General features: G+C 39.1%; 1 protein-coding gene across 4 annotated transcripts in view; it reads left to right on the forward strand.

Moving 5' to 3' along the window:
* The first annotated feature begins 4124 nt into the window (after positions 1–4124).
* The window catches only part of pdlim5a (PDZ and LIM domain 5a), a 73639-nt gene continuing 52796 nt past the window's right edge, over positions 4125–24967 (forward strand). The window contains exons 1-5 of one of the 4 annotated variants that reach the window (XM_042421088.1): positions 4125–4195; positions 4487–4549; positions 6501–6633; positions 8690–8806; positions 13563–13814. In XM_042421088.1, coding sequence (XP_042277022.1) covers positions 13719–13814 — 96 coding nt within the window. In that variant the 5' untranslated portion in view covers positions 4125–4195; positions 4487–4549; positions 6501–6633; positions 8690–8806; positions 13563–13718. Of the gene's footprint in view, positions 4196–4470; positions 4550–6500; positions 6634–8689; positions 8807–12932; positions 13047–13562; positions 13815–24967 lie in introns of those variants that run through there. The other 3 variants (XM_042421086.1, XM_042421087.1, XM_042421085.1) reach the window with 3 other exon arrangements.

Here is a 24967-nt window from a genome sequence, read left to right on the forward strand (position 1 = left end):
ACACATGATGAGGCTGAATGTTTGTTTCAGTATTGTGTATTAATTTTGTTGTAAATCTTCAACCATCACTCTCATAAAATCCAATATTTCAGTGTTAGAGGGAAGAAAAATAGTAAATTCCTGATGCTGAACTCAAACAATGGGTGCAGCTAAGAGGAGGAAAGGAAAAACCTCCTCACCCTCAATGAGCCACATTGAAGGTCACTTCATTATTGGATAATAATGTTTCTAATGAAGCATGTTATGTGCTGTGTTATTTTTTTATATTATTGTGATTATTACTATTTTACAGTCAAGTTATACTAATTTAAAAAGAATAATGGCAAGAGTGAAATTGGGGAGTAATATTAGTGTTGCACTGGGGACTACAGTGTCACCTTTGACATAATTAATTGCTCTTCCTCCTCCAGTTTCAAAGTTTTACCAGCACTGGGTTGAACTTTTTTTAAGGTTATATCACAGACTACAAGGCCGACTGTTCTCAACATTTGTGACTTTCCAGAAATATCCTTTAGTACTGAAATCTGATTTAGCAGCACGTTCATCTGTCACTTTTTGCACATTGGTTTGACAGCTATCAACTCAACACCAAAGAGGGGCCGCCTTCCAGTGCTCACTATATAAAAATACACCATAGAAAAGATAGTTGGTGCCTCGGAGCGTTTTGAATGAACCAATAAAGCAGTTTCTCTACAGAGTAGTAGTTGGAAGAATTTAATTCCCACTTGAAATATTTTAACATTGTATCCAACCATCCATACATCCATGACCAACATTATAAATGCTAATACTAGGGCCCTCTTTCTTCACAACGTATTTGAACACATTGCAAGCAGAGCTGCAATGAGACTCACAGCAGACTTCACTTACATCAGGTAGATGAAAGTGCAGGATTTAATAAGATAAGTCTCACTTCTTTACCCTCTTGATTTACCTATGAGTTACTGATGTGTTTTCATGTTGTTGGCTGATTGTGTGATGTGTGTTTTTCAGGCCACGCTGATGTCTGTATGATACTTCTTTTTGTCAAGATGGCATTTGTTGCTGTTTTATGTGCTGCTTTTCTTTCCCTCATGCTGCTGAGATAATGTCTAAGACATAGTTCCTGCAGGTACAATAAAGTTCATGAATTTACTTTTTCAGCATTGGACATGTGAGGCCAGCTGAAGTAAGCTACTGCATATGGACTCATGTCACAATAATTATTGTTTAAACTGAGATTTGCTTTGACCAAAATGATGCTCTTAAAATGAATAAAGCTGTGTAGAACTCCAGTCTGCACAACTGCTTTGCTGCAACAAAGTAGGTTCAAAAATAGCCTCGACATATAATAGAATAAAGGAAATAGATTTAGATAGATTTTGTCAGCTTCTTATACTAATTTGACTACATTTAGAATCATTTTAGTGTCTTGTTAAAAGATGGGTCTGACTGTTTGCCTCCAACTATACTCTGTAGCTATACATGAGCTGTTTCCAAAAGATGCTTCATGAAACCCCTGGTTTCAGCAGAACAACAGAGTGAAATACAAATTCAGACAAAGACTTTGAGGTTCGTACCTGCATGTGTCTTGGATTTCTAAAACAGACAGACAGTGGTTTTCTAATCATTACAGATATTTTACATGTTACAGCATAAAAAGCACAGGTGTAATTAATATCAATAACAATAATGGCTGCATTTTTAACAGGTGTGCCCAGTTTCAGGACCCTGCTATTGTGCATGCTGGCTCACTGGCCTGGCTTACTAGGACACTTAGAGAGAAACGAACTGCCATTAAAGGATAGGTTCACAATTCTTAAAGTGTGTCTTAAAACAACAGTCAGGTGCCCATATGGACAGTGAAAGAGGTTTTCCTTGCTGTAATCATTCCTCTTGTTCATTCTGGATATTAAAAGATTCCCTTCAAATGTGCTTTCAATGTAAGTGATGGGGGCCAAAATCCACAGTGTGTCCACACAGTCATTTTATGCAAAAATGCATTTAAAAGTTGATGTGAAGCTCATATGAGGCTACAGGCTGAGTTAGTCATATCAAGTGGATATCTGCCACATTTACAGTCTTTTTAGCATAAAAACCCCTCTTTGTGTTTCCTCGGACAGTGTTTCCCTGTTGACCTGCGGTGGAAGTTTAATAACAAAAAGAGGGACTTTGGCACTAAAAAGACTGTAATGTTGAAAGATATCTACTTGATTTGACTGATTTGGACGGCTGAAGCTTCGCCCAGATAAACTTCAGATAAACTTTTAAATAATTTTTGGACAAAAGGAGGCTTGTCGATTTTGGTCTGTATCACTTACATTGTGACTGCATTATGAAGGGATCTTTAATGGCCAGTATGAACAGGAGGAATGGGAATGATTATGGTAAGAAAAACCTATTTCAATGTTCATTTGGGGACCTGACTGTTGTTGACCTGACTGTCTTGAAAAATTACACCTGTGCTTTTCCCTAGTATGACAGTTCAAATGTCTGACATTAAAAAAGCATGTTGTTATTGGAAGAAAACACTGACACAATGCAAAATGCTCCCTAGTAATACATACACCGTACCCTACTATCACTGGGCAGTGTCGGTGTATATGGCTATTTTATATGTAATATCAGCAATACACCACTAGAGGGAAGTAGTGAATCATATTTTCCTGGCAATAAATTCACCCAATATGTAAGACGATACAGCTTCTTTCTTTTGTGGTATTCATGTGGTGTCAAAATATTTGGAAAAATGTCATATATCCAGAATCATGCTGGACAAAAGTAAATGTTTGTTTGATGGAAAGAAACTCTTGCCTTTGACATAATCAATTGCTCTTCCTCCTCCGGTTTCACAGTTTCACCGCCACTGGGTTGAACTTTTTTTAAGGTTACATCACAGACTACAAGGCTGACCGTTCTCAACACATGTGACTTTCCAGAAATATCCTTTAGTACTGAAATCTGATTTAGCAGCACGTTCTTCTGTCACTTTTTGCACATTGGTTTGACAGCTATCAACTCAGCTATCAACTCAACACTAAAGAGCCTTCCAGAGCCTTCCAGTGCTCACTATATAAAAATACACTGCAGAGCAGATAGTTGGTGCCTCAGAGTACTTGGAGTGAACCTATAAAGCAGTTTCTCTTTGGGCCTAGTTTGGAGAATCTAATTCCCACTTGAAATATTTTAACATTGTATCCGACCATCCATACATCCATGACCAACATTATAAATGCCACACTAGGGCCCTCTTTCTTCACAAAGTATTTGAACACATTGCAAGCAGAGCCGCAATGAAACTCACAGCAGACTTCACTTACATCAGGTAGATGAAAGTGCAGGATTTAACAGAGATAAGTCCCACTTTTTTAACCTGTTGATTTCCTTAATGTTGTAACAGTTAATTGCTGTCCACGTAGAGTGTCCTAGATAAGTTAGAAAAGTTATTTATTAGCATTAACCCTGATAACAAGTCAGGTAAAGCAATATTTTAGTGATTTTAGGGAATTTGCTGGTGCAGCAACAAGTCTGGGACAAAATTCAACACATCTTTTTTGTAGCGTCCATGTTGTTTCCACATTATCATTTACAACACATCGAAGTCGGAAGAATGACTTCCCAACTTAGGAAATGGGACCATCCGAAGAAAGTGGAGTTTATTCAGACAGGGAAGTAAAAGAAATGAGTGAAATGTCACTTAACTCACCCTTATAAAGAGAGAGAAGATGCACATGTCACCTCAAACATTCAAAAAACTGAACTTGACATTTCAGGCAACAGGTATGACATGATTATTTTTACCATATGATGGTACTGAAATTATGATGCTTTATCCCACCTGCTGTTTGAGACTGCTACAAGTGGACAGAGGATAACATATAATCCAAACCATACACCAAAAATGTAATGACAGACAGATGTACAAGAGTGCAATAAGAGAGAGAGAGTGAGTGAGTGAAAGAGAGAGAGAGAGAGAGAGAGAGAGAGAGAGAGAGAGAAAGAGAGATTACATCACCATGCAGGGAAGCGTAAGCGCGTGCAGTGAAACCAAAACTGCTCCCAACTGAAACTGGAGATGCATAATAACCAGTTAACAAGCATAACTGGCCTCTGATGTAACTCATACCTGGCAGTTGACTGCGGCCACTTTTGTCAGTCTGACCGACCCCGCCCACCTCGCACGCGCAGGGGAGCCCGTGTACACACCTGGTCTGAGGTTTGTACCACATAACATCCGTCACTGGTAACGTCCTTCAAAATGATATTTTTAAAACAACAAAGAATTCACATATTATTTATTTAATTCTTAGTCAGGGTCCAAACCCATCATGTCAGTTGCCACATACAGTTATTGCTATCACTTTAATACAACATTTTTCGTCCACAAAATAAATTTGCGCAAAACACTTTTGCAAGCAGGAGAAATTAATTTCACGCTGCGTTGAGCCCACTTTCCGACTGTAATGACCTCGCTACATTACTGATAGACCCACCTTTTCCCACACAGAGCTCAGTGGCGGAGGACGTCAAACGTCAAACTGTTCCGGTGGCCGCAGCAGGACCGACGGTGGTGAAAATATTGCATTGTCTACCTTTAATGCTTACACTGATAGTCGCATTTGTAGTTTATTTTACTTAGGTTACATTTTGTGGTCATCAGCTGTCATTTCAGTGGTATTTTTTCCATTTCACATAAAATCCAATTGTCAAGGTTCGACTTTATTACATGCATGCTAGGCTATCTCAGTTCAATTGGTGGTATGCTAATTGGTTAGGAGATGGGGGGAAAAAAGAGAAAAAGTCAATATGTTTCCTAACCTTGCTGCCTATAGTAACTCACTATTATTCATTGTCCTAGATGGTATCAGGCTGTATAGGTTTCTTACTGCATGGTACAAATTTGATGCATTTGTTAAAACTGATGTTAACTTACACATATTTTATTTGTGCAGTCTAAACAAGCTATAAAAGTACATCTTTGGTTCTTATGATTGGTTGTCTTTGTAAGTTATAAAATGGAGAAACATGAGCTGAGGGCAGATGGAAAGAAGATAATATAACAATGAGCGGCATGTAACTGTTCTTTGTCCAGTAGGATTAAGCTAATAAATAAATAAATTAATAAATAGTGGAAATATACACCCCCACATATAACAGAGGGAGGGGAGGTGTTGGGAGAGTGTGTGGGGCGGGATAGTATTGATGTTTAGTCATGCCTTAGTCTGTGCTGAAAGGAACAGATGCTTTGATCTCCCCTTGAGACCCCGCTGATACTAAAGCTCTGCCTCTGGTCACTGATATATGGGCTGGGGTGGTAGTGTTTACACCCACACGCACATGCAAACACACATGCACACACACACACACACACACACACACACACACACACACACACAGTTAAACATAATCATCAAATCTTTCTTTTTCTCTGTGCCTTTTCTCATTGGGTAACTTAAAATAATGTCAAGCTTAGTGTAAACATACCGTATCTCAAATATGAAAAATAAACACTTTAATTTCTAACTATGCTGTCTATAAAAGGTACAGTTACAAATTATGTTTATAGTGTGTGATGAAATATGAAAGTGATTAAATGCCGGGATTAAATGCCGGGTTTGTGAAACGTAAAGTCCGGTATGATAACCCTGTCTTCATCCCATGGCCATGATACAAGATTTGATGCAATTTAGTGCACGTTAGGGTTAGGGAAGAGCATTGTGTTGTGGGTGGAGTTGGCGTGTTCAACTCCTGTTTTGGGTTGTCTGCTGTGGGAAGGCTTCATTCCATTTCAAATTGACGCTGGTCGGCCACAATCACAACTATCCAGATCCAAACACGACCATCTCTGTTGTGTGTAAAGGGGGGGGGGGGGGGACTCCATGAACACAGAAAATCTCAGCTACATAAAATAACACAAATAACATAACATCTCAGATAACTATACAATGCAAAGACAATGATTCAAACATGTAAGCTACGTGGTTTCAGCAATAGCAGCATCCATAGCAACCACCATAGCAACGACAGAAAGACCTGAAAGAATCTTTGTAATAACTGACAAACTAAACATCATATACATTCACTGAATGAATATAATGAAAACCAAATGCACATTTCTCACTAGAAATGTTATCAAAACACATTTTAATGCTGAAACTGTCTTAAAATATTGCATTTTCCACTGAGAATAAAAGGAATGTCAGCCTTTTTTTTAGTTTTCGCAGAAAGAAACTTGATGATCATGTGACAGCACATGCCTCACAGGCCTTCTGAGCCTACCTGGCTCCACCAATACTGGCTTACTGAAATGAAGTAATAGAAAGTAAAAAGTAATAACAGCCTCCTGAACCTATTAGTTGGCTTAGTAGGCCCCTACTAGCCCATATATTTGGGACAGATGTGTGATGATAATGCCTTTTCAGTAGGCTGATGACAGTCAAATCTTGAATGTGATCTCATCGGTTTTATTTCACCACTTTTTCTTATTATCCTGTGTTTATTTCTTCCCTCTCTTTCTGCAGTCAACACAGAACAGCTACTGTCTACTAGAGAGGAAGGAAGCAACACATTGGAAAGGCACAGAAGTTTACTCACTGCACCACAGACTGTCTTCTCTATGCCTGTGATTCATGGGAGCGTGTTGGCCTAAAAGTGGTAGGGAGTACACCATCCATGCATAATTCATCATCCACCAAAGCCTGTGTCATGACATTGAGGCCGATATAATGAATTCAGTCTGATCGAGGCGTGACTGAAAGGTTATGACACAGCAAACTGTCAAGTCAGAAGACTCCAGGCATTATGAGATGGCAGTATCACACACAAGTGCATCTGTGATACAATCAACACATGTTACAGAAGATATTACTGTGAATTATGAGAAGGGAAAATGTATTTTGGGCATGTTGCCATGGTTTAAATAAGCTTTGTCCAAATTATACACTAAATACACTAACACTATAAAGTATGGTCGAATTGCCATGTTTTTTGGGCAGTTAGTAAACAAAAAATAGTACCTTACTGTTTTGTGTACAGAAAATCATACGAGAAGTGCGCCAGTAGACATCAATCATCCTGCAATTTGGAAAATTTTAGAAAGCTACTGCCAATTTCAAATTTGGAAACTTAACAAAAAGAAAGAACAATGTTTTTTCCAGATTTAATCATTTATTTTTTGTTTTCCAAGATGTTCTTGGAGCTGTCTCACCGCTGCCCACATTTCAATTATCCAGCTGCAAGTAGCTGCTCCATTTCTGCTGCATAGCATTGTGGTATAATAGTGTCTATCAATACTGCACTCAAAAACTTTTTTAGTTTCTATACACTAGTGGCTCAAAACATAGTCATAAACAGTTTGTACTACAGTACAAGCTGGGACCGGGACACAGCACATTTCTGTAAAGAACTGCTAGTGTCCCCTAGATGCTGCAATGTTTAATAGAACCCACATTTCAAAGGTATTTCATCTCAAAGCCGCACCAGTAGTGGGGTTGCTAATGTACAATTTGTCCTTAGTCTGATCCTAAAGGAAAGATAGTTCATCCTCTGATGGGCATGAATGTGCTCATTAGTTCACGACAATCTGCTCATAAGGTTTAGATTTTGTCTGTGTGTAAAAATGGAAATTTCTGCCAGAGACTGGCGCTACAAAAAGGGAGAAGTTAGTGACTTGAGTGTTTATGACTTTCCTTCCAAATAGGCGGTGGAGGGAATGATTAAGAGCAGCTGATCCCAAATGGTCTCATTGAAATTTGTATACTGTATTTCCCAGAGGCGACATTACACTTGGCTTTTAAAATGCCCCTCTTTGATTGACCCAGACTTGACCCAAACATTAAGCAGTTATGCACTTATGTGTACATTTGCGGTCTGAGAGAGACAGAGAGAGAGAGAGAGAGCAAGAAAGAGAGTGTGTGTGTGTGTGTGTGTGTGTGTGTGTGTGTGTGTGTGTGTGTGTGTGTGTGGTTGTGTGTGTGTGTGTGTGTGTGTGTGTGTGTGCGTGCACCTGTGTGTTCATGTCTCTGTGTGCCTGAAGCCAGATTTCTCTCAGTTTATCTTCCTTAGGACGGACAATCGTTTGGGCTGAGCTATCTGTCTCTCAGTGTGTAGGTCTGTCTATCTCTGTCTGTCTGGTTGGCTGGTAAGCTGGGAGGAATATTTTCCACTGTGAAAGCGAGCAGTTATAAACAGTGACTGAGCTCACACAGGAGATACAGGGTTCTGATAATAAGCCCATCTCTGGATTCCAGACATGCGGTCAGTGTTTATGTATCTTGGGACAAAACGTGAATCTTACTAATAACATTGACTTTGTGTGGTATGTGCATTTCCCCAGTGGTGGTAACACTGAATTTTACAGATTTACAATCTATAAGAGAATTATGTCTTCTATCCATCAAATTAAAATCCTTAGGAAAAAAAAAACCCCACAGGCTACAAGCATTAACTGCGCAGTATTTACAGAGATGGGTTGCGGGATTAGTTAGGCTTATATCAGTCTGGAGGGGTCAGACTGATTAGATGGCTGGCAGACAAATACTCTCCCCAAAGTAAACAGCTTATACACATGTTTGTCTGCCTACCTGTGTATTCAGATTTATGTATATATACACCTGTGATTGAATTTATGTTTGTATACAGCATAATTTGTGCCTGTTGTTGTGGGGTTTCGTGTGTGTGTCTGTCATTTGTGTCTGCTTTCTCACCGTAGGTTATTTAGGCTGGCATGCTGCCCATTTCCTCCAAGTTCAGTCTAAGTGATGGAGACAGCAAAATACCTACAATTTCCACTCTTCTATTTTCCACTAAACAAAACTGCCTTGCCAAGGTATTTTGAAGTCATTTATTTATATCAGCATATCTTTGTTTTGTCATGACGCTGTAAGGCAGAGACATCCCATTTGTAACATAAAATAACCTCTGGTCTTTTTCCCACAGTCTTAAGCTCCCATTTATTCAAAGAAACTTGACAGAATAATCTACCCTTTTTCAGCATACAGTTAGACGTGCTCACACCTGAGAGTTGCCCATTATAGTATATTTATATTTTGTATATTATAAATTTCACTGAAAGGATTTTAAACTAATTTAGAATTATTGCTTTTCACCTAACAGCTATTGTCTTCAGATTTGACGTGAAACGAATAATTTATACACAAGAGAAGGAGAGAGAGAGAGAGAATGTGTGAGTTTTGTCCCTCCATGTTGAGAGAGAGAGGGTGTGTGTGTGTGTGAGTGTTTGTGTGTTTGTGTGTGGGGGGCAGCTGGCAGAATAGGGGGCGGGTGTCCCCCTTTTATTCACGTGGATGATGCATTAAATGTCATTTAGAGGGGCAGATTATCATACCATTAAGGGGTGGAGCTTGTCTGTGTGTGTGTGTGTGACCGTGTGACCGTGTATTTGGCTGGGGGCTGCTAAGCTGTGATCATTAAGCATGTGGAGAGGTGAGCATATGGGGACTGGAATAGATTATTTGACAGAACAAAGGACTGGCAGGGTGTCTGAGGTTTTGTGATATAGCACACTCTCTATTGTTAGTATTTGATATCAATATCCTGTGGCTCAAAAATCCCCTTTGTTCTCTCTGTTACAGTTCTTGGCCAGTGGCCATTTTTGACAATACAGCCAATTGATCAAATGTCTTAAGATAATGAAATAGATTGGCGGGCCCATGGGAAGGCCCATATTTTAGAAATTATATCTACTATGGACTCAAAATCAGTCCTCTTGTTACATGGGAATCAGACATTGATACACGACACATGTGCAGCTTCTTACCCACAGTTATTTTTTTTAATTACAATTTGGTTGTTAATTGGAAGGTGGTTTCATTTGTATCCTTATCAGGTAGACCCCTTTTTCAAACCCTGTCTTTGCGTTTCCAAAAAGATGGCCTGTAGAAGTAGAACATCACTTATCTCTGTGGTGGTTTGTTTCTGTTAAATCTGACAGGAAGCAACAATTTTACCCTTAATTGAGGGCAACTTGTTCATATTTAATGAGGACAATGCTGGGCCTCCTGTTTTGGACAAAGACTGTCTTTTAAGTAAGGGATTTGTCACTGTACACTGCACTAGAAAGAAGGACATTTTGGTCTTTCACCCCCTCTTAAATTACACCTTGAAGTTCAAAGTGGTCCTACTCAAGCAATCTTTGGATGCAGTTCTCTTGATATGTAGGACATGTGATTTACATCCCTGAAACATTTTGTTTAAAGTGTTGTTAAACAGGCCCACATGTCACTGTAATAGTCATAGTCACTGTAAACCTGCTGGATGTTACTGCCCTAGTGGGACATTTTACATAGTCAGGCCTTAAAAAGAATGACAAAGCACATGGTTAAATGGGCTTAAGCCTCCTGTGGAGACAATCTGTGCACATGTTGGACTGTTGATACTGTGATGTGTTTTTTCCTCATGACGAACAGACTGGAAACTTTAGATTACCAAATACACTGGGATTTTTCAGTTTTGCCTAGAAGACTGTTCTGTCGGGTAATCAGTAGCATTAATCATTTGTCCAAACAGCAAAAACAAACAAACCAAAATTGGCCATTTTGGACTGATAAGCAACCCATTTTGTTGTTTGGTATTATGGCTTTTTGTTATTTAGATTTGTTTTGACTATATTATTAATCACAATACATACACATTCCAAATTAACTGTATGTTGTTTTTTTCTCACCTTTTTGATTTGGCTTTACAAATATTCAATTCAGTCTTGTTTACTTCTTACAGGGCCTAGGTTCAATATCCTAGACTTAACAGTTACTCTCCTTTCTCTCGCTCTCTCTCTCTCTCTCCACAGCTGACTTACTGTTGGTCTCTGTTTACCTTGGATACCCCTGACCTTATACATTCTGTGCTAAATGAGGGCTGTTATCTAGAAGGGAAAGAAAAGGATGTTATGGTAACTGATGTATGACCGGCTGTTGCAGGATACAACATATGAACAATGATTATATCTGATCTGTGCCCTGGTTTTAATTCATTTAACCATCTGGTGAAAATTCATTGTATCTTTATAGCAGACTCCCCGGGACTGCTGGCATTAAGCTGGTTTCTAATGGGCCAGGCAGGTCTGAGAAGGGTTAGCTCCCATGGCGTTCACCTTAGGATCAAACAGGGCCAACCAGGGCTTACACATAATCCATGTTATCTCCCCAAAAAAAGTTGCGGTTTGTCCTTTTTTTACAACAAGCATGAACAGCCATCTGTTCTATAGCTTAAAACAAACACTGCCTTTTGTAATTACATTTGCAGTAAAATTGTAGATACCTTTAACCCCAACAAGACCCCCTCAGCTCTGCAGTGGAAACAGGGTAAATGACTCTTCCGTCTCTGCTCTACCCAGGATTTGCTCTATTGTTAAACCTGGCTGCTCTGGAGAAGTGCACACTGTCTGTGTTAGACACTCTGTGGGAACATTCATTAGCAGGCTAATGAAGAGCATTTCGTGTTTTTATGTGCATGTTTTTGAGAGTGATTAATCTTCTCATGTATCCATCATGATCTTATCTCATAGAAGGTGTTAGAGGCAGGCTAAATGGAATTCTCATCTTGTTTTATGGTGCAAAGGTCAGATGTTAGCCTGCTTCCTGCCTCCCCCTCATGCCTCTCCATCTTAAGTCTGTGTAATTTCTCTCTCATTTTATCTATCTTGAAGATCTTCCAGTCCCTGTCCAGCCACGTCTCTTCCAAGTTTACATCTATCTTCTTTCTCAAGCTTCCGCTCCTCCTGATATTTGTTGCTCTTTTATTAGAGATCATCTTCTGACTGTGGACTCAGCAGGCTGCTTTAACAAGCCCAGTTAACAAAGTGCAGAGCTATGATTTGGCAAGATTTACTACAGTGTGTGTATGTGTGGTCAGGGCCAAGAAAGGAATTGGATGAGCGTTTAATTGAGCCACTACTATATCAGTCTAAATACAAAGTCAATATTGATCTGTCTGGGCTAGAAAAGGGGAATGGGTAAAAGCCAGTGCAGAAGTGCAGAAGGAGAAGAGCTGCCAGCTGTCTGGATATAAATAATGAGGCAATGTATAAATAAAGATTAAATGATAGCGCTGCATTTAGGCACTAGATTGCTTATTGATGCCAAATAGAATTCTCATCTCTGTAGCAAAATATACAGATATGTTAAGATTATTTATGGATCTCTTAGGACAAGGATAGTCTCCCAAGAACTAAAATATACAGATAAATTCAGATTATGGCAGATATCAGTGAATCTCTTGATTGGTTGAACTTGTTTTTCAATTTATAAGCTAGGAGGTAAAGGCACAAAACAGTGTGACATCAGCTGAAAGACAATCTCATCCCTGCATGGCTTTTCCAAAATATTGGGGTAACACTGCTGCCGTAGTGAAACAGTCCGACAAGGTGACTAAGAGCTTGTTTAAAATCGACATCACCATCACATCTTGTCCTTTGAAAGGTGACCTTTGAGAGACCTTTTAATTCAAGCCTTTGGGATGTGTTCTCGGGTCATGATCTGACTATGACTTGTTCCACCTTAAATGAAGCAGCCTGCAGCTCTGAGTCCATGTTCCCAAAATATCCGGATGAAAGATAAACCGTCCCCTCTCCTCTGCCTTCTCTCCCTCCCCTTGTCATTTTCTCTGTGTGCACTGCTCCCACACTCTTTTCTTTAATCCCCCTTTTAACCCCCTTTCTTCTCCCCCCTCGTTTTCTAAGTGTTGTCTCCTCCCATCCCCTAATCTCCCCCTTCATATCATCTCCCTCATTTCTCCTTCTCTTCTGTGTTCCACTCACTCCACCCATAGCCGATTCCCCTCCTCTTTCTCCTCCCTCTCTCCTCCCATCCTAACCTCTACCCGTTCTTCCTCTCGCCTCCCTCTTCTTCTCTCCCCTCCTCCACCTTTCCCCTCCCCTCTGTCATTACCCAGTATATAAGAGCATTGCATCTCTCTCTACCTCTTTCACACACACACACACACACACAGTGTGTTTGCTGGGAAGGGGATAGTCCAGGGGAAACTAGGGATTATATTGTCTACCTGCCTGCAAAGGAATAATTTTCCTCTCTGCTATTTCCATTTAAGAGGTACAGCCTTTTTCATTCATTTAATAATTGCTCTAAATAATAGGAAATGTGCTGCAGTTATATTAATGTTAGCGGTGTAAATGTCCTCTGGTGAGGGTTTTCTGGGGGGAATTGTAAGTGTTTTGTGCTACTGAACTGCTGCAGCGTACTCTAGTGTAGTGAGATAAAAATATTTTACTGCTTTGCATGTGTATGTATTTATATTTTCACCTGCTGAAGAGTGTGTAGTCAGTTCTATAATTAAATGTTGTTTTTTTACATTCTCTGCCATGGAAATGAATGGTTACTGTGTACTTTCTCTTTATTTATTATTTATACTGTATATAAATATATATATATATTGTAATTTTCTTTTCTCTTTTGCTTCTCTTGTCCTCCTTTTGCATCTTGCATCTGCTTGACTACTCTTTTCCTCTCTTGAATATCCATCACAAAATTTCCCTCTTGCCTCCTTTGTCTTATATAACCATACAATAACAAATCTAATGTATGCTTTTCTGTCATATCTTCCCTTAGATCTTGGAACAACATCTTAAAGGGAGGCATAGCACTTCTGACTGAATTCTTACCTGTCATCAAAACTCAGTGACATCGTCATTATCACCTGATCTGCGACATCATCGCTTGCCAGCAACATCAACACCGAGCGCATTTGACATCATCAGGGAGACCATGAGCAACTACAGTGTCACTCTCTTAGGCCCTGCCCCCTGGGGCTTCAGGCTGCAAGGAGGGAAAGACTTCAACATGCCCCTCACCATCTCCAGGGTAAGACTAAAACACACACACACATCTAAATCTTACACACACAGACACATAATGATAGTTCTACTCAAACACACACACACACACACACACACACACACATACACTCATTCATCAGAGGGCAGCTGTAGAATGGCATTCCAGAAATTCCATATGGCTGATAAGTGATTAAAAAAGCTGAAAACTGATTTTCATGCCTCTTTCCTCCCCTTCTTACTCCCACCCCCCTCTCCATCTTTACACCACCTCTGTCCACTCGACTCAACCCCCACAAGCATGCTCTTGATAGCTCCACTGAATCATATGCCATCTGCCATGTATTGACCAGGCAGAAAAAAGCTTTCTATGTATTCCACTTCCACTTTGAATGTCTGTAGTGAATGTACAGCAATCAAAGCTCTGGCACACAACTCTTGGCTTCAGTCCTTCTGCTTGAACAAGTAACTTGATGGTCCCTTGGTTTCTATGTCTTTTATTGTCTCCTCCTAACATTACCTCTTGTTGCCCTCAAAGTCTGCTCTTCACTCCCAAACCCACACATGAAAGTTCACACAAATGTTTCCCTCACCACTTGAACTATAGTGTGATGCTGAAACATGATAATCCATTTCTGAGCTTCTGTTATGTTCTTCTGTGGCTTCGTTGGCACACACACTTAATATAGTGAAACATACAGTACATGTACTGCATCCACACACAAACACACATGCAGTTCACAGACACACACACAAACAAATCACTAAAACTGGCAGTGTACAGGCTTATGGCAACATGAGACTGATGATGAATGGCTTGCCAGGTTCTATGCCAATCCCCCTTGGGGCCGCTTCGGGTTGCCATGTTTGTGTTATTACTTTGGATGTGATACTTTTCCCACTAACTGAAGCCATGTGAATTTTTACCACAGTTGTGTGTGTGTGTGTGTGTGTGTGTGTGTGTCTCTGCAAATGTGTGCATGGACACAAAATTGTGGAAGTCACTATTTGAATAACTTAAGAGAAAGAAGTGACATATAGAAGACAGAAATAGCAAAAGAAAGCAAGTAAAAGAAAAAGACAAGTTAAAATTATGCAAAGGCAAAATCTTTATACAAAATCTAAATTTTTTTCCTCTGGATGCTGTCACATCAGAGATTCTGACACACAGTTTCACACACTATTATATTGCAAATAATGTATTTCAAAGAAAGGTGATATTCTATAATGGAAAAAAAAGATGATAAATGGAAGTGCTTGGTAATATTGATGTTGGTCAGGAAAGGTTTTCTTCTTCTCAGAAAAGTTGGCAGTAAATACATTTATAATTGTCTCAGCAACCCTCTCTGACCTTTATTGCAGTGCCACAGTGACAGTTATATGGTTTGAGGTTTCAAGACGTTGGCAGGAGTGAGAGTAAAGTACTGGTGCAGTTTGGGTGCTGATACAGTAAACGTATGTTAGGTAAAACCATGGAGTGTACCATAAGAGGATGACATAACTTCATATACTTTTATATTTATGGATATATGTTCATATTAGGGTCTGATGGTCACATCTAAAAATTTCAGCTCCACTTCAATGAGTGATTCTTTTGTGTAAAAGAAGCCAGTTGTATCCCAAGCAATGTATACTGTTGCAATTTCTGAAAGGGGACGTGCACATCATGCATATTTCCAGGTCTATATTTATATTCTGGGTCTCTACTGGTATATCACTGCATGATTTACAGTTCAAAAAAAGTCCTTATTTAACTTATACTGGTCCGTTATGCAGCCCCTCAGTTCAGCCAGTCTGAAAGAGCTCCTGTCCCTTTAAGGCACCCCTCCTAATGATACCACTCTGTTCTGACTGGTTAGTTTCTGGAAGCGTAAACAAACAGCAGTAATAGGATTTTGCTTCTTTTTTGTGCTCTTTACTCAAAATATAAACTTCTCAAATACCTACGTTCACATACATGTTCGAGCCGAAATCCGATCTGAAACATTTTAATGCGAACAACCTTAGCAACAACCTTAGCAACAAAGGCTGCGGAACGGACGGCTGTTTATTTGCATGCACGAACAATCTGATGTCATCATGAGGAGGACATAGAGGCAACATTTCAAATGAAGTTTCCAGAGCAGGCTGAAGCCCTGGCTTTTGGCTTTAAGGGAACATTTTTACATACGTTCACCTCAAGTTAAACCATGTTCACCATGTTAAACACAGACATTCAACATTATACAAGTATAAAAATAACAGGAAATCACAAAAAAGCATTATATGTCTTTAAGGTTCAAGATTTTTGTTTTTTGGGGAAAAAAAGAAGAATATTGTAAGACAGAACAGCAATGCATCTGGTTTGGGGAAACTTAAACAGAGCAGAGGGAGGACATGGTTTAACTAGAGGAGAGAAATGAGGAGCTGAGTGGGAAGAGAGAAGGAGCATGTGGCTGAAGGTAAGGTGATATGAGATGTAGTGCATGGAAATGAATCTATACAGGGTATACAGAGGCTAAGGGCGACTAAGGACTGATGACAGCCTCAGCCTATGTGACACAAACATATCATGTCACTCATCAGGTCATCTATCAAGATCTGTCTCTCTGCCCCCCTCATTCTTGTCATACCTTCATCTCCTCACACCTTCCTATTTGTTTCTCTCCCTCTATGTATTTTTTAGATCTCATGTAAGACATGACTCATTCATAAAAAACAATATACAGTACCAGTTAAAAGTTTGTACACACCTCCCTATTCCCTTGAATGAGTAAGTAACTTTTGACTGGTACTGTAATTTTCAGTCTAGATACAAGAATCAAGCCAGACCCTAATCTTATCCAAACCATTAAATCCAGATAATGGTGATGAGGAGCAGTGTTTCTGACCACTGATCACTTACACATACCCACATATGCCGGCATACACTTACACACGACAGAAACACACACAGATTTCTCTCTGCCAGTCTAACCAAACCATAGATTTGGTTCTAAGAAGGGACCACAGAGTACGGATTATTAGAGAATGCAGCACTACTGCCAAACCACACTCACCCTAACAGCTGCTGTTGCTAAGCTCTGGATGTATGTGAATATACAGTGTTTTTAGTTTATGGCACTAGTCACATCCGCGGTATTATCACATTGTACCAGTATTACATCATGGGGTCGAGTAGTTATAACCACGACTGTACATCCTGCCCTATGTGCCCTGTAACTGCTGTTTGTGCAAATAATTCTCACTACTTGTTTATTTGTCTGTTTTTTACGGTGTAGAAAAATAGTTTTATAACAGGCTGAGATTGAAGGTGTTGCTCCTCAAAGTGCCAATGAAACATTTTACCACGGCATCCCAGTATGACATAGTCCATAAAAGGAGACATTTGGAAAAAAGAAACGATTTTAGCAAAATCAGCCAATGTGAAGGAGAAGTATTGCTAGTTATCCGCAAATATATTTATTGGTAGTCTGCAGTTGAATTTATCTTGCATTTGTTCTGCAGCCTTTTTCAAAATTCTATACACCATCATACAACGGTATTTTGAGCAAAATAGCTGAACAGTTACATCACAATACAATATTCAAGTGATGCTTCTAACCATTCTGGTTTTCTATGAGCACACAAGTGAGGGTCTTGCTCAGGGACAAATGGCTCAGTGATAGAGTGTGATGGTAGTTGACACTGCAGGCTTTTAGTCATATTATCATCTGTAACGAAGCGTTAAATTCATATCCTGCTAAAATGATTTTGGAGAAAATAGTCTAGTTACTGGTAACTCCCATTAAAATTATGTATAGTTAAAATCCATTTACTGATTCAGGGATTTTAAAGAACAAGGTCCCTCATGTGAAGAGACTGGAAATGCCATCTATTCCCAGTTAAATTCACAGCACAGTAAATCAATATTTAAACCTTTCTGAGGGCAGCCTATTTACAGGATTCACTGCTAAAATAATTTAAGAGAAGTCAGCCCAGGGGAGCATGTGCATTAAGCTTCTAAGAATAGATGCATCATTTCACAGGTCAGCTCCCTTGACCACACCCACTCATGAGAAAAACTGGTCTCAGAGCTGTAGTCCTGTTTCAAGTGCTCCTCTGTCCAGGCTGAATGTTGACCAGAGTGAATTTGGGGTATTTCAGAAATGACACGACAGACTACAGGCACAAGTTTTGTTTTTGCATTCTGTTCTTAGTCCATAATATTGCATTTGAATAAACTACAGAATTGGTAATCACACTTGATAAAGTTAGTGCTGTGACTACAGCAGAATGAATGGACAGCTAATCTATATTAAAACCTTTTCGTGGAAGAATGCAGTTCCTGGAAGCACATCAGCGATGGTGGCCTCCTTATTCCCCAGAGATGCTGTTCGACAGGCGATGATAACAAGTGACCACAGTGATGGGTCTATTTCAAAGACTGTTCAGTTCTATATATAGTCTCTCTCTCTCCTGTCTGTCTTTCTGCCTCTCTCTGTCCCCGCCTCTTAGACTATGTTCACATTACATGCTGACGTGGCCATATCCAACTTTTTTTTTTTTTGTGCCCAAATCTGATTTTTTCACATAAGTGTGAACAAACCACATCTGAATTTTTTTCATATCAGATCTGGGCAACATGCATATGTGGTCCTAGATCTGATTCACATCTGATCTCTGGCTATGCGACCGCTGTCAGAACGGTCAGACTGGAATTCAGGTAGGTTTTTTTTAACGTCTCATTTCTCTGTGCGTGTGCATATTTTATTGTCATCATTCAGTGTTGGCACCTCACAACCCGGTAAAAATAAACATATCACTTTCTCGTTCTCATTCTCATCATTTGTTTTGTCTGCTGACCTTCACAACAAGTAATCCAGGACATGTGTGCTAAAACAGCCATGTCATCCATGTTCAAGATATGACTGTTGCACAAAAGGTGATATTGTTGTTATTCTTGTACGCATGCAGCTCACATTTCAGTTAAATCTGTGCATGCATGGCAGGTTAGGACCTTGACGGTGTTCACACTGGAGCTGGATACATGTCTCTTACAAACATGAATGTGAACCATTGACAACAAAAAAAAAAAAAATCCGACTAAAAACAATAACAGTAATGTGAATGTAGCCATACTTGCACTACTTTACTTTCACACTCACACTGTATCACTGACTGGGTCTCAAACCTGCGATGTTGCAAGCTTTGTGGTTTAACCTTTCATACCAGATAACTAGAGCCAGTCGACAGCTCCTCCATATGATTTAATAATACTTAAATCTATCTTAATCAAACAAGTCCCAACATACTTTCCTCTGAGAATAGTCCCAGAGCCAGAATCAACAACTTATCATTTCCTCTCCCACAAATCAGTCTGCCAATGTTTGTGTGAGTGTTTGTTTGACAGACATGTTGTATTTGGACACCATAAAAGAGTGGACTGAGATTTGATGTTGCCCTTTGAGATTTGGTGCTTATTCACTGTGGCCTATTGTCATATCTTTAATTAACTGGATGTGCACTTTGGATGTTGAAAGTATCTGGTCCTACCGGTGACCTCACCAAAGGCATTTCTGTCTTCACCGGTAATGAGCTGACTAATCCATTGTAAAAGCCTTGTCAGTGTCTCACTTGCCAATACAGGAACCATGCTGAAATGAAAATCACACTTAAAATACTTTTAGCAGTCAAAAGCATTTACAGTTTTTCAGACAGGGACTGTTGACTGAAAATTTTCCTCATTTGAGGTCTTGAAATAGCTTACAGCAGTTGAAAGGCTGCATCACTGATTCATGTTAAATAGTGAACAAAACTTAGCAGGGATTTTTATCAAGTAACTTATCCATAGTGGTTAACTTTAGGACATAATAATTACTATCATCATTTAGTCTTGAGATGTTAATGTAATCAAATATTTTAGCTGTTTAATCGCCAATAGGTAAGACATTGAAAGGCAGACATCACACCTTTACCACGTCCTTAAATATGTTAATTTGAGTAACACCAGTTCTTGAATAATACTATTTTAGTGTAACTGGAATGAACAGAATTGTTTCAGGCCAGAAAAGTTTTATAACCCTGGCAGAACAGCACAGCCAGGTCATAACATGTACTTCAGTAAATTCACAATGAAGAGACTTGAATAACCTATTGTTTAATGTGGCTATAATGAATTTTCCACTGCGGCTACTAATCCTGCCATGTCTCCTCTGTCTTCCTCTCAGGATACAGGGCTCATGGCTGGTATCATGCTTATTTATTATAATATTGGTTGAATACAAAGACTGACATAAATATGATAAATGGCTGTGGTAAAAAAGTCCAAAAGATGCTAAAGAAAACTGTGTGTGTGAAAGCAGAAGCTGTTCTTTTATTTCTGTACTGAGGCTTTGTTTTATCCTTGTGAAATGAACCCTAGACCCTTATGTCTCATGCCCTCTGGCCAAATAGAGGACCAAATGTTGTACAGTCAATTTGAATGAATGTGTTTCTGTGTGAGAAAATACTTATCTAACTGAACACCAACTCTCCCTTTCGTAAGATAGATAGATTGCATTTTAGTTTGCTGAATTTGCTGATTTGGTTCAGAATTGGATCGCTTGTGTTAAGAACCTTATAGACGCTACTGAGGCTCTCTTTCCTTGTAATCTTAATATCAGATTTTAAGATATTGTTCAATTCCATGCCTTTACTGAACTCTGAGGTACAAACCTATTTGATTAAATGCATAGTGAGTAATAACACTCGCATCATTTTGTTCAGAATACAGGAAAATAATTGAGTCTTGAACAAATTTTATTGTTTTCTGGCCAGATTTCTCTTTTCATATGTTGACTACAACATATTAGAGTGTATTGTACACTCATTAAACATGGTACATTGTGTAAACTTAAGTCGTCAACCTCTTTTTTGATTAATTACACCCTCTGTATTGTAGGTGTGTGGCACTAATGACACACAACTTACTGTGCGTTCATCTGGAGTAAGTACAATTCAGTCTTGTGCTCATATGGCTGTATTCCTAAATGTGTGTCCACTGGCTCCACTCACGCTAAGTCCCCTAGCACCATGACAATCACATCATTGAGTCTGGCTGTGAATGCTGGCTTGTTCACTTCTAGTTTAGCAAAGTGCTGTTAGCTTTTACAACACAAATTAATGACATGGATTTGTTGATGCTGGTCCCGTTGGATTTTTTAAAAATAATATTGCCCTCTGTTGTATAACTTTTGGGCCATGTTAAGAAAAGTCCATCCTTCATGACTTGAATTTTGTGAAACTCAAAAAATATGACAGGAATTATATTGTGAAAGTGTTTATTTTGTGTACACACTTGTCTACTGCACTCCTTCACTACCAAAACTGACTTAAGCACTTGGACACAAAACTTTGTTTTTAGTGCAAACAATGTATTGTGTTTATTTGGCAACTTATCCACAGGGCTGAGAAAAGATACATCACACTGACTCAGCACATTATCTTTATGATTGCTCATTTCAATTTTAGGGGAATCCTGTTTTTTCTGGTGTCTAAAACAACTTAGTACTTTTTGATAGACGTAATATCAGCCGAAGCTAAATAACGCCTATCAGCTTGTATCAACTGGATTATGGTTGAATGGGGAGGCTCGGTGTAGCCAGCTCTTGGCCGGATTCTCAATCTTGTGTGTAAAGCTTTATGTATAATGTGTACAGTGTTTTTTTGTGGGTTTGGCAGCTGTAGCTGCAGTGAACTATCTATGGGAACCCACTACGATATAGACTTTTATTATTATGGTCTCTAACATGCAGCTTTAGGGAAAGAAACCATTATTTTCAGATGCTTTCATTAGATTGAAAGTATGTGTGTTTGTGTGCCAGCATAAGGATAGGCATGGGTACACATGCACATGTGCAAACACACACTATGCATATGCTGTTACGGGAATGTTCAATCATTTAGAAAGATCCACTGGTGGGCTGAGGCCCTAAAAAACCTGCTTGATACATTATATTGATATGATATATTGATGGCAGTTGGACTGCTGCCTTTTTTCTGTAAAGAATATAATCTTCAGAGTCTTTATTGAATACCTGTCTCCAGTCTCTATTTTATATTATTGTATCATATGGCATACTTGAAAATTCCCATTCTTTAAACCCGTTTTCACTTCTGTGTGCTGATGTTATGGTTGCAGGACATGTCAGTAAGGTGTACTGTATGTTTCTATACATTAATGGTGCAGTGGGTTTTAGATTCTTTGGTCTGATCATCATTTTCACGAACTTACCTTTTAACCTTCAGCCAGGCTGCTAGCAGCAGACAAAAACATGTAATCAAACGCACTCTTTGTACAGCTGAAAGACTAGTGAATTTTGTCAGATGAACACCGGATCCTGTTTCAGGTATTTCCACGATGGTGCTGAAACAACCGCATGATTTACTTCATTCAGGACTATAAATTTCGAATGGAACGTTGCCTAACACAGTTTACTATGTGTTACTGATGGATCCATAAAAGTAAGTTGAGGTGATGTCTGCCCCTGCTTCTGTCTCCTGCACTTCCTTAATCTTCCCCCATCTCTTTCTGCTACTTCTTTCCGTCAAGGTCTCTGTACCTATAGACAGCGCCAGGACATCATGCTCAGAGACACTAAAAGTCAGCAATGGGGGGGTGGGCCGGCAGAACCATGTGAACACACAACACATAACGTGTTGCTGTTTTTTAACAATTAATTAAAGAAATAAATAATGAAAATATACTTCGATGAAGCCGTGTATGTGATCACATCGATCTAATGCTTTTTCAGTCATAATTCTACTCTATCACACTTTTTAAATTGTAACATCATATCACAAAATGTGATGCAGCAGTATTAGCATAATCACACATTTCAAGAATAAGATATGAACCGCTGAAAAACTGCGAACAAAGTTGGATAGAAGTTTCATAGAAGTTTCATGAAAGAGCTTGGGTAATCTGATGATACTGAGCTGTCCAGTCTGATATGTATAGAGGCTGCAGATTAATTAACACATGTGTCCTGCTGCCTTCAGATGGCTGCAAGGATTTAATGACCTGAAGGAGAAGCTTTTCATAAAGTATAAAACAGCTGTGGACAACAGATACTGTCAGAATCATTCATATTAACTTATAAATCAATGCAGACTGATTTACTGCATTAACCACATTAAACTTTATATTTTTATGCCAATTGAAATGTATCTATTGGCTGGAGAGTGTTTTATTAAGTATAGGCCTACTTTATTTATATTTTAAACATTATTCCGTTATTTCTGTGCACTTGTTGAAAGAATTTAGTTTGCTCTTGTTGATAAAATCACTGAAGTGCCAGCGGAGTGACATTGCTTCAAAAACAGATGTGGTTCTGAGACATTTATTCTCAGTACATAAACACCAACGACTCACTTTGCACTGTTTCATCTAAATAAATCCCCCCCACCTGTTTGTTCCTTTCCTCCCACCTGTGCGCTGTGCATGCTGCACTTGGCACCAAAATCCACAAGACAGGCAAAACAAATTCAGGAAATGGTCGGAGTGCTGCTTGTGTTGGTTGTTAAAATCCGTAACTAGAGGCTTCAGCTGTCTCACTGCTCACTCTCTCTCACCAAAATAACCTGTTAGCTATTGCATCCAAATAACAATCAGCAAGCCAAGTAATTCACAAAAAGCTTGAGCATAATATTTCCATGATCATTTTGGGGAGGCTTAGCCTCCCCTAGCGCCACCTATGTCTGTACCTCTCATAAATCTCACTCACCCCTTTATTTCTTCCACTCTGTCTCACTTCACTTCAATCCGTCTCTGCTTCCTCATATAACAGTCTTGTTATTATTTTGTGGTTTTCTTTGTTGCTAAGAGGTCAGAGCACTGTAGTTATGTTATTCTGGAGCTGGCCAATAAACAGTAATGTGTTTGATAACAATTATATTGATAGAAAAAGGGTTCTTGATCCCATATGGGATTCAAACATACCAATATTTTGTGTCAGATCACACTAAAAATGACCAGTTTGACATCTCTGATTCTGACACAGCAAGATCTAAGTGAAATACATATTTCTACAAGGTACAATTCAAGTATTTGTGTCTCCTGCGCTCAGCGTTTCAATCATACTGTAGCGTGATGTGAACCATCTGCCTGTCATCTCTGTCACTCCCTCTGCTGAAAGCAGGCATTGTTCAAAGCACTCAAACTGGTCAGTGTATGTTCAAAACAGACAATGTTGCAGCACTCCAGAAAACTTTTATTGCTATGTGTTGAAACCAGATTTTTCTTTCTCTGAAAGCACTCAAATCAAACAGCTTATGTGTTGAAAACTGACTTGCTGGAAGCATTGTGGCAAGTTCAGCTGTGAAGACTTTAACACACTGCATGTGTGTTTCTCATTCTTTTGTATAAGTGTTGACACAAGTACTCACCCTTTCACTTTTTACATGAATATTTAATAAGGTGAGGGAGGTATGTTGAATCCATAGAGTGGATATTGAACCAACTTTTGTACATTGTAGCATTTAGTTAAAGCTGCATTAAGTGATATTTTGGGCCACCTGGAGGCAGAAGAACTCTACAACATCCTGAAAAACACTGGTTCAGGATCATATATTTATAAAGTTTTAATGGCTAAAATGTTTGCAGTTGTGAACACATTTGGCAGACACATATTAACATTAGTATTCAAATTCAGACTTTTCTGACACCCGATTAATGCATGCCCTATAATCTCTCCTTTAGCTGTGTTTTGGTCTCCACCAACTCCTGAGAAAAATTTCGCTAAATTTGTGTGTCTGCTGTTTGGTTCTGGTACAGTTGGTTTAGCAGAGCTTGTTTGCTGAAAACAGCTGCCTGCTGCTGCCATTGGAAGTGGGTTTGATGAGAGAGGAATTTGCAGGCCGTGCAACTAGAACAATGAGCTAAAAGAAGCTAAAAAGCTCTGTAGAGCTACAGTAAAGGTGGGCATGCATTGAGCACAAGTCGAGTGATAACTCTCTATGGTTTTGTTACTATGAGTAACACTTTTCACATTAGAAGTTGTCATTTCATCCATTGTTAATAGAGAAAATATTGTTTGGTGGAGCTTTAGAGCAGATTCAAAGTCTATTATGTCTTTACCCTTACATTGTCTGACAATGTTCAGAAAGCAGCCACTGTCCCAGTCTGATGGATCATGAAAGAAGTGAAGGGCAATTTCTGTTTTTATTCCAAATTGTTGACAG

Source organism: Thunnus maccoyii, chromosome 9, assembly GCF_910596095.1.
Source record: "Thunnus maccoyii chromosome 9, fThuMac1.1, whole genome shotgun sequence".
NCBI classification, from domain to species: Eukaryota; Metazoa; Chordata; class Actinopteri; order Scombriformes; family Scombridae; genus Thunnus; species Thunnus maccoyii.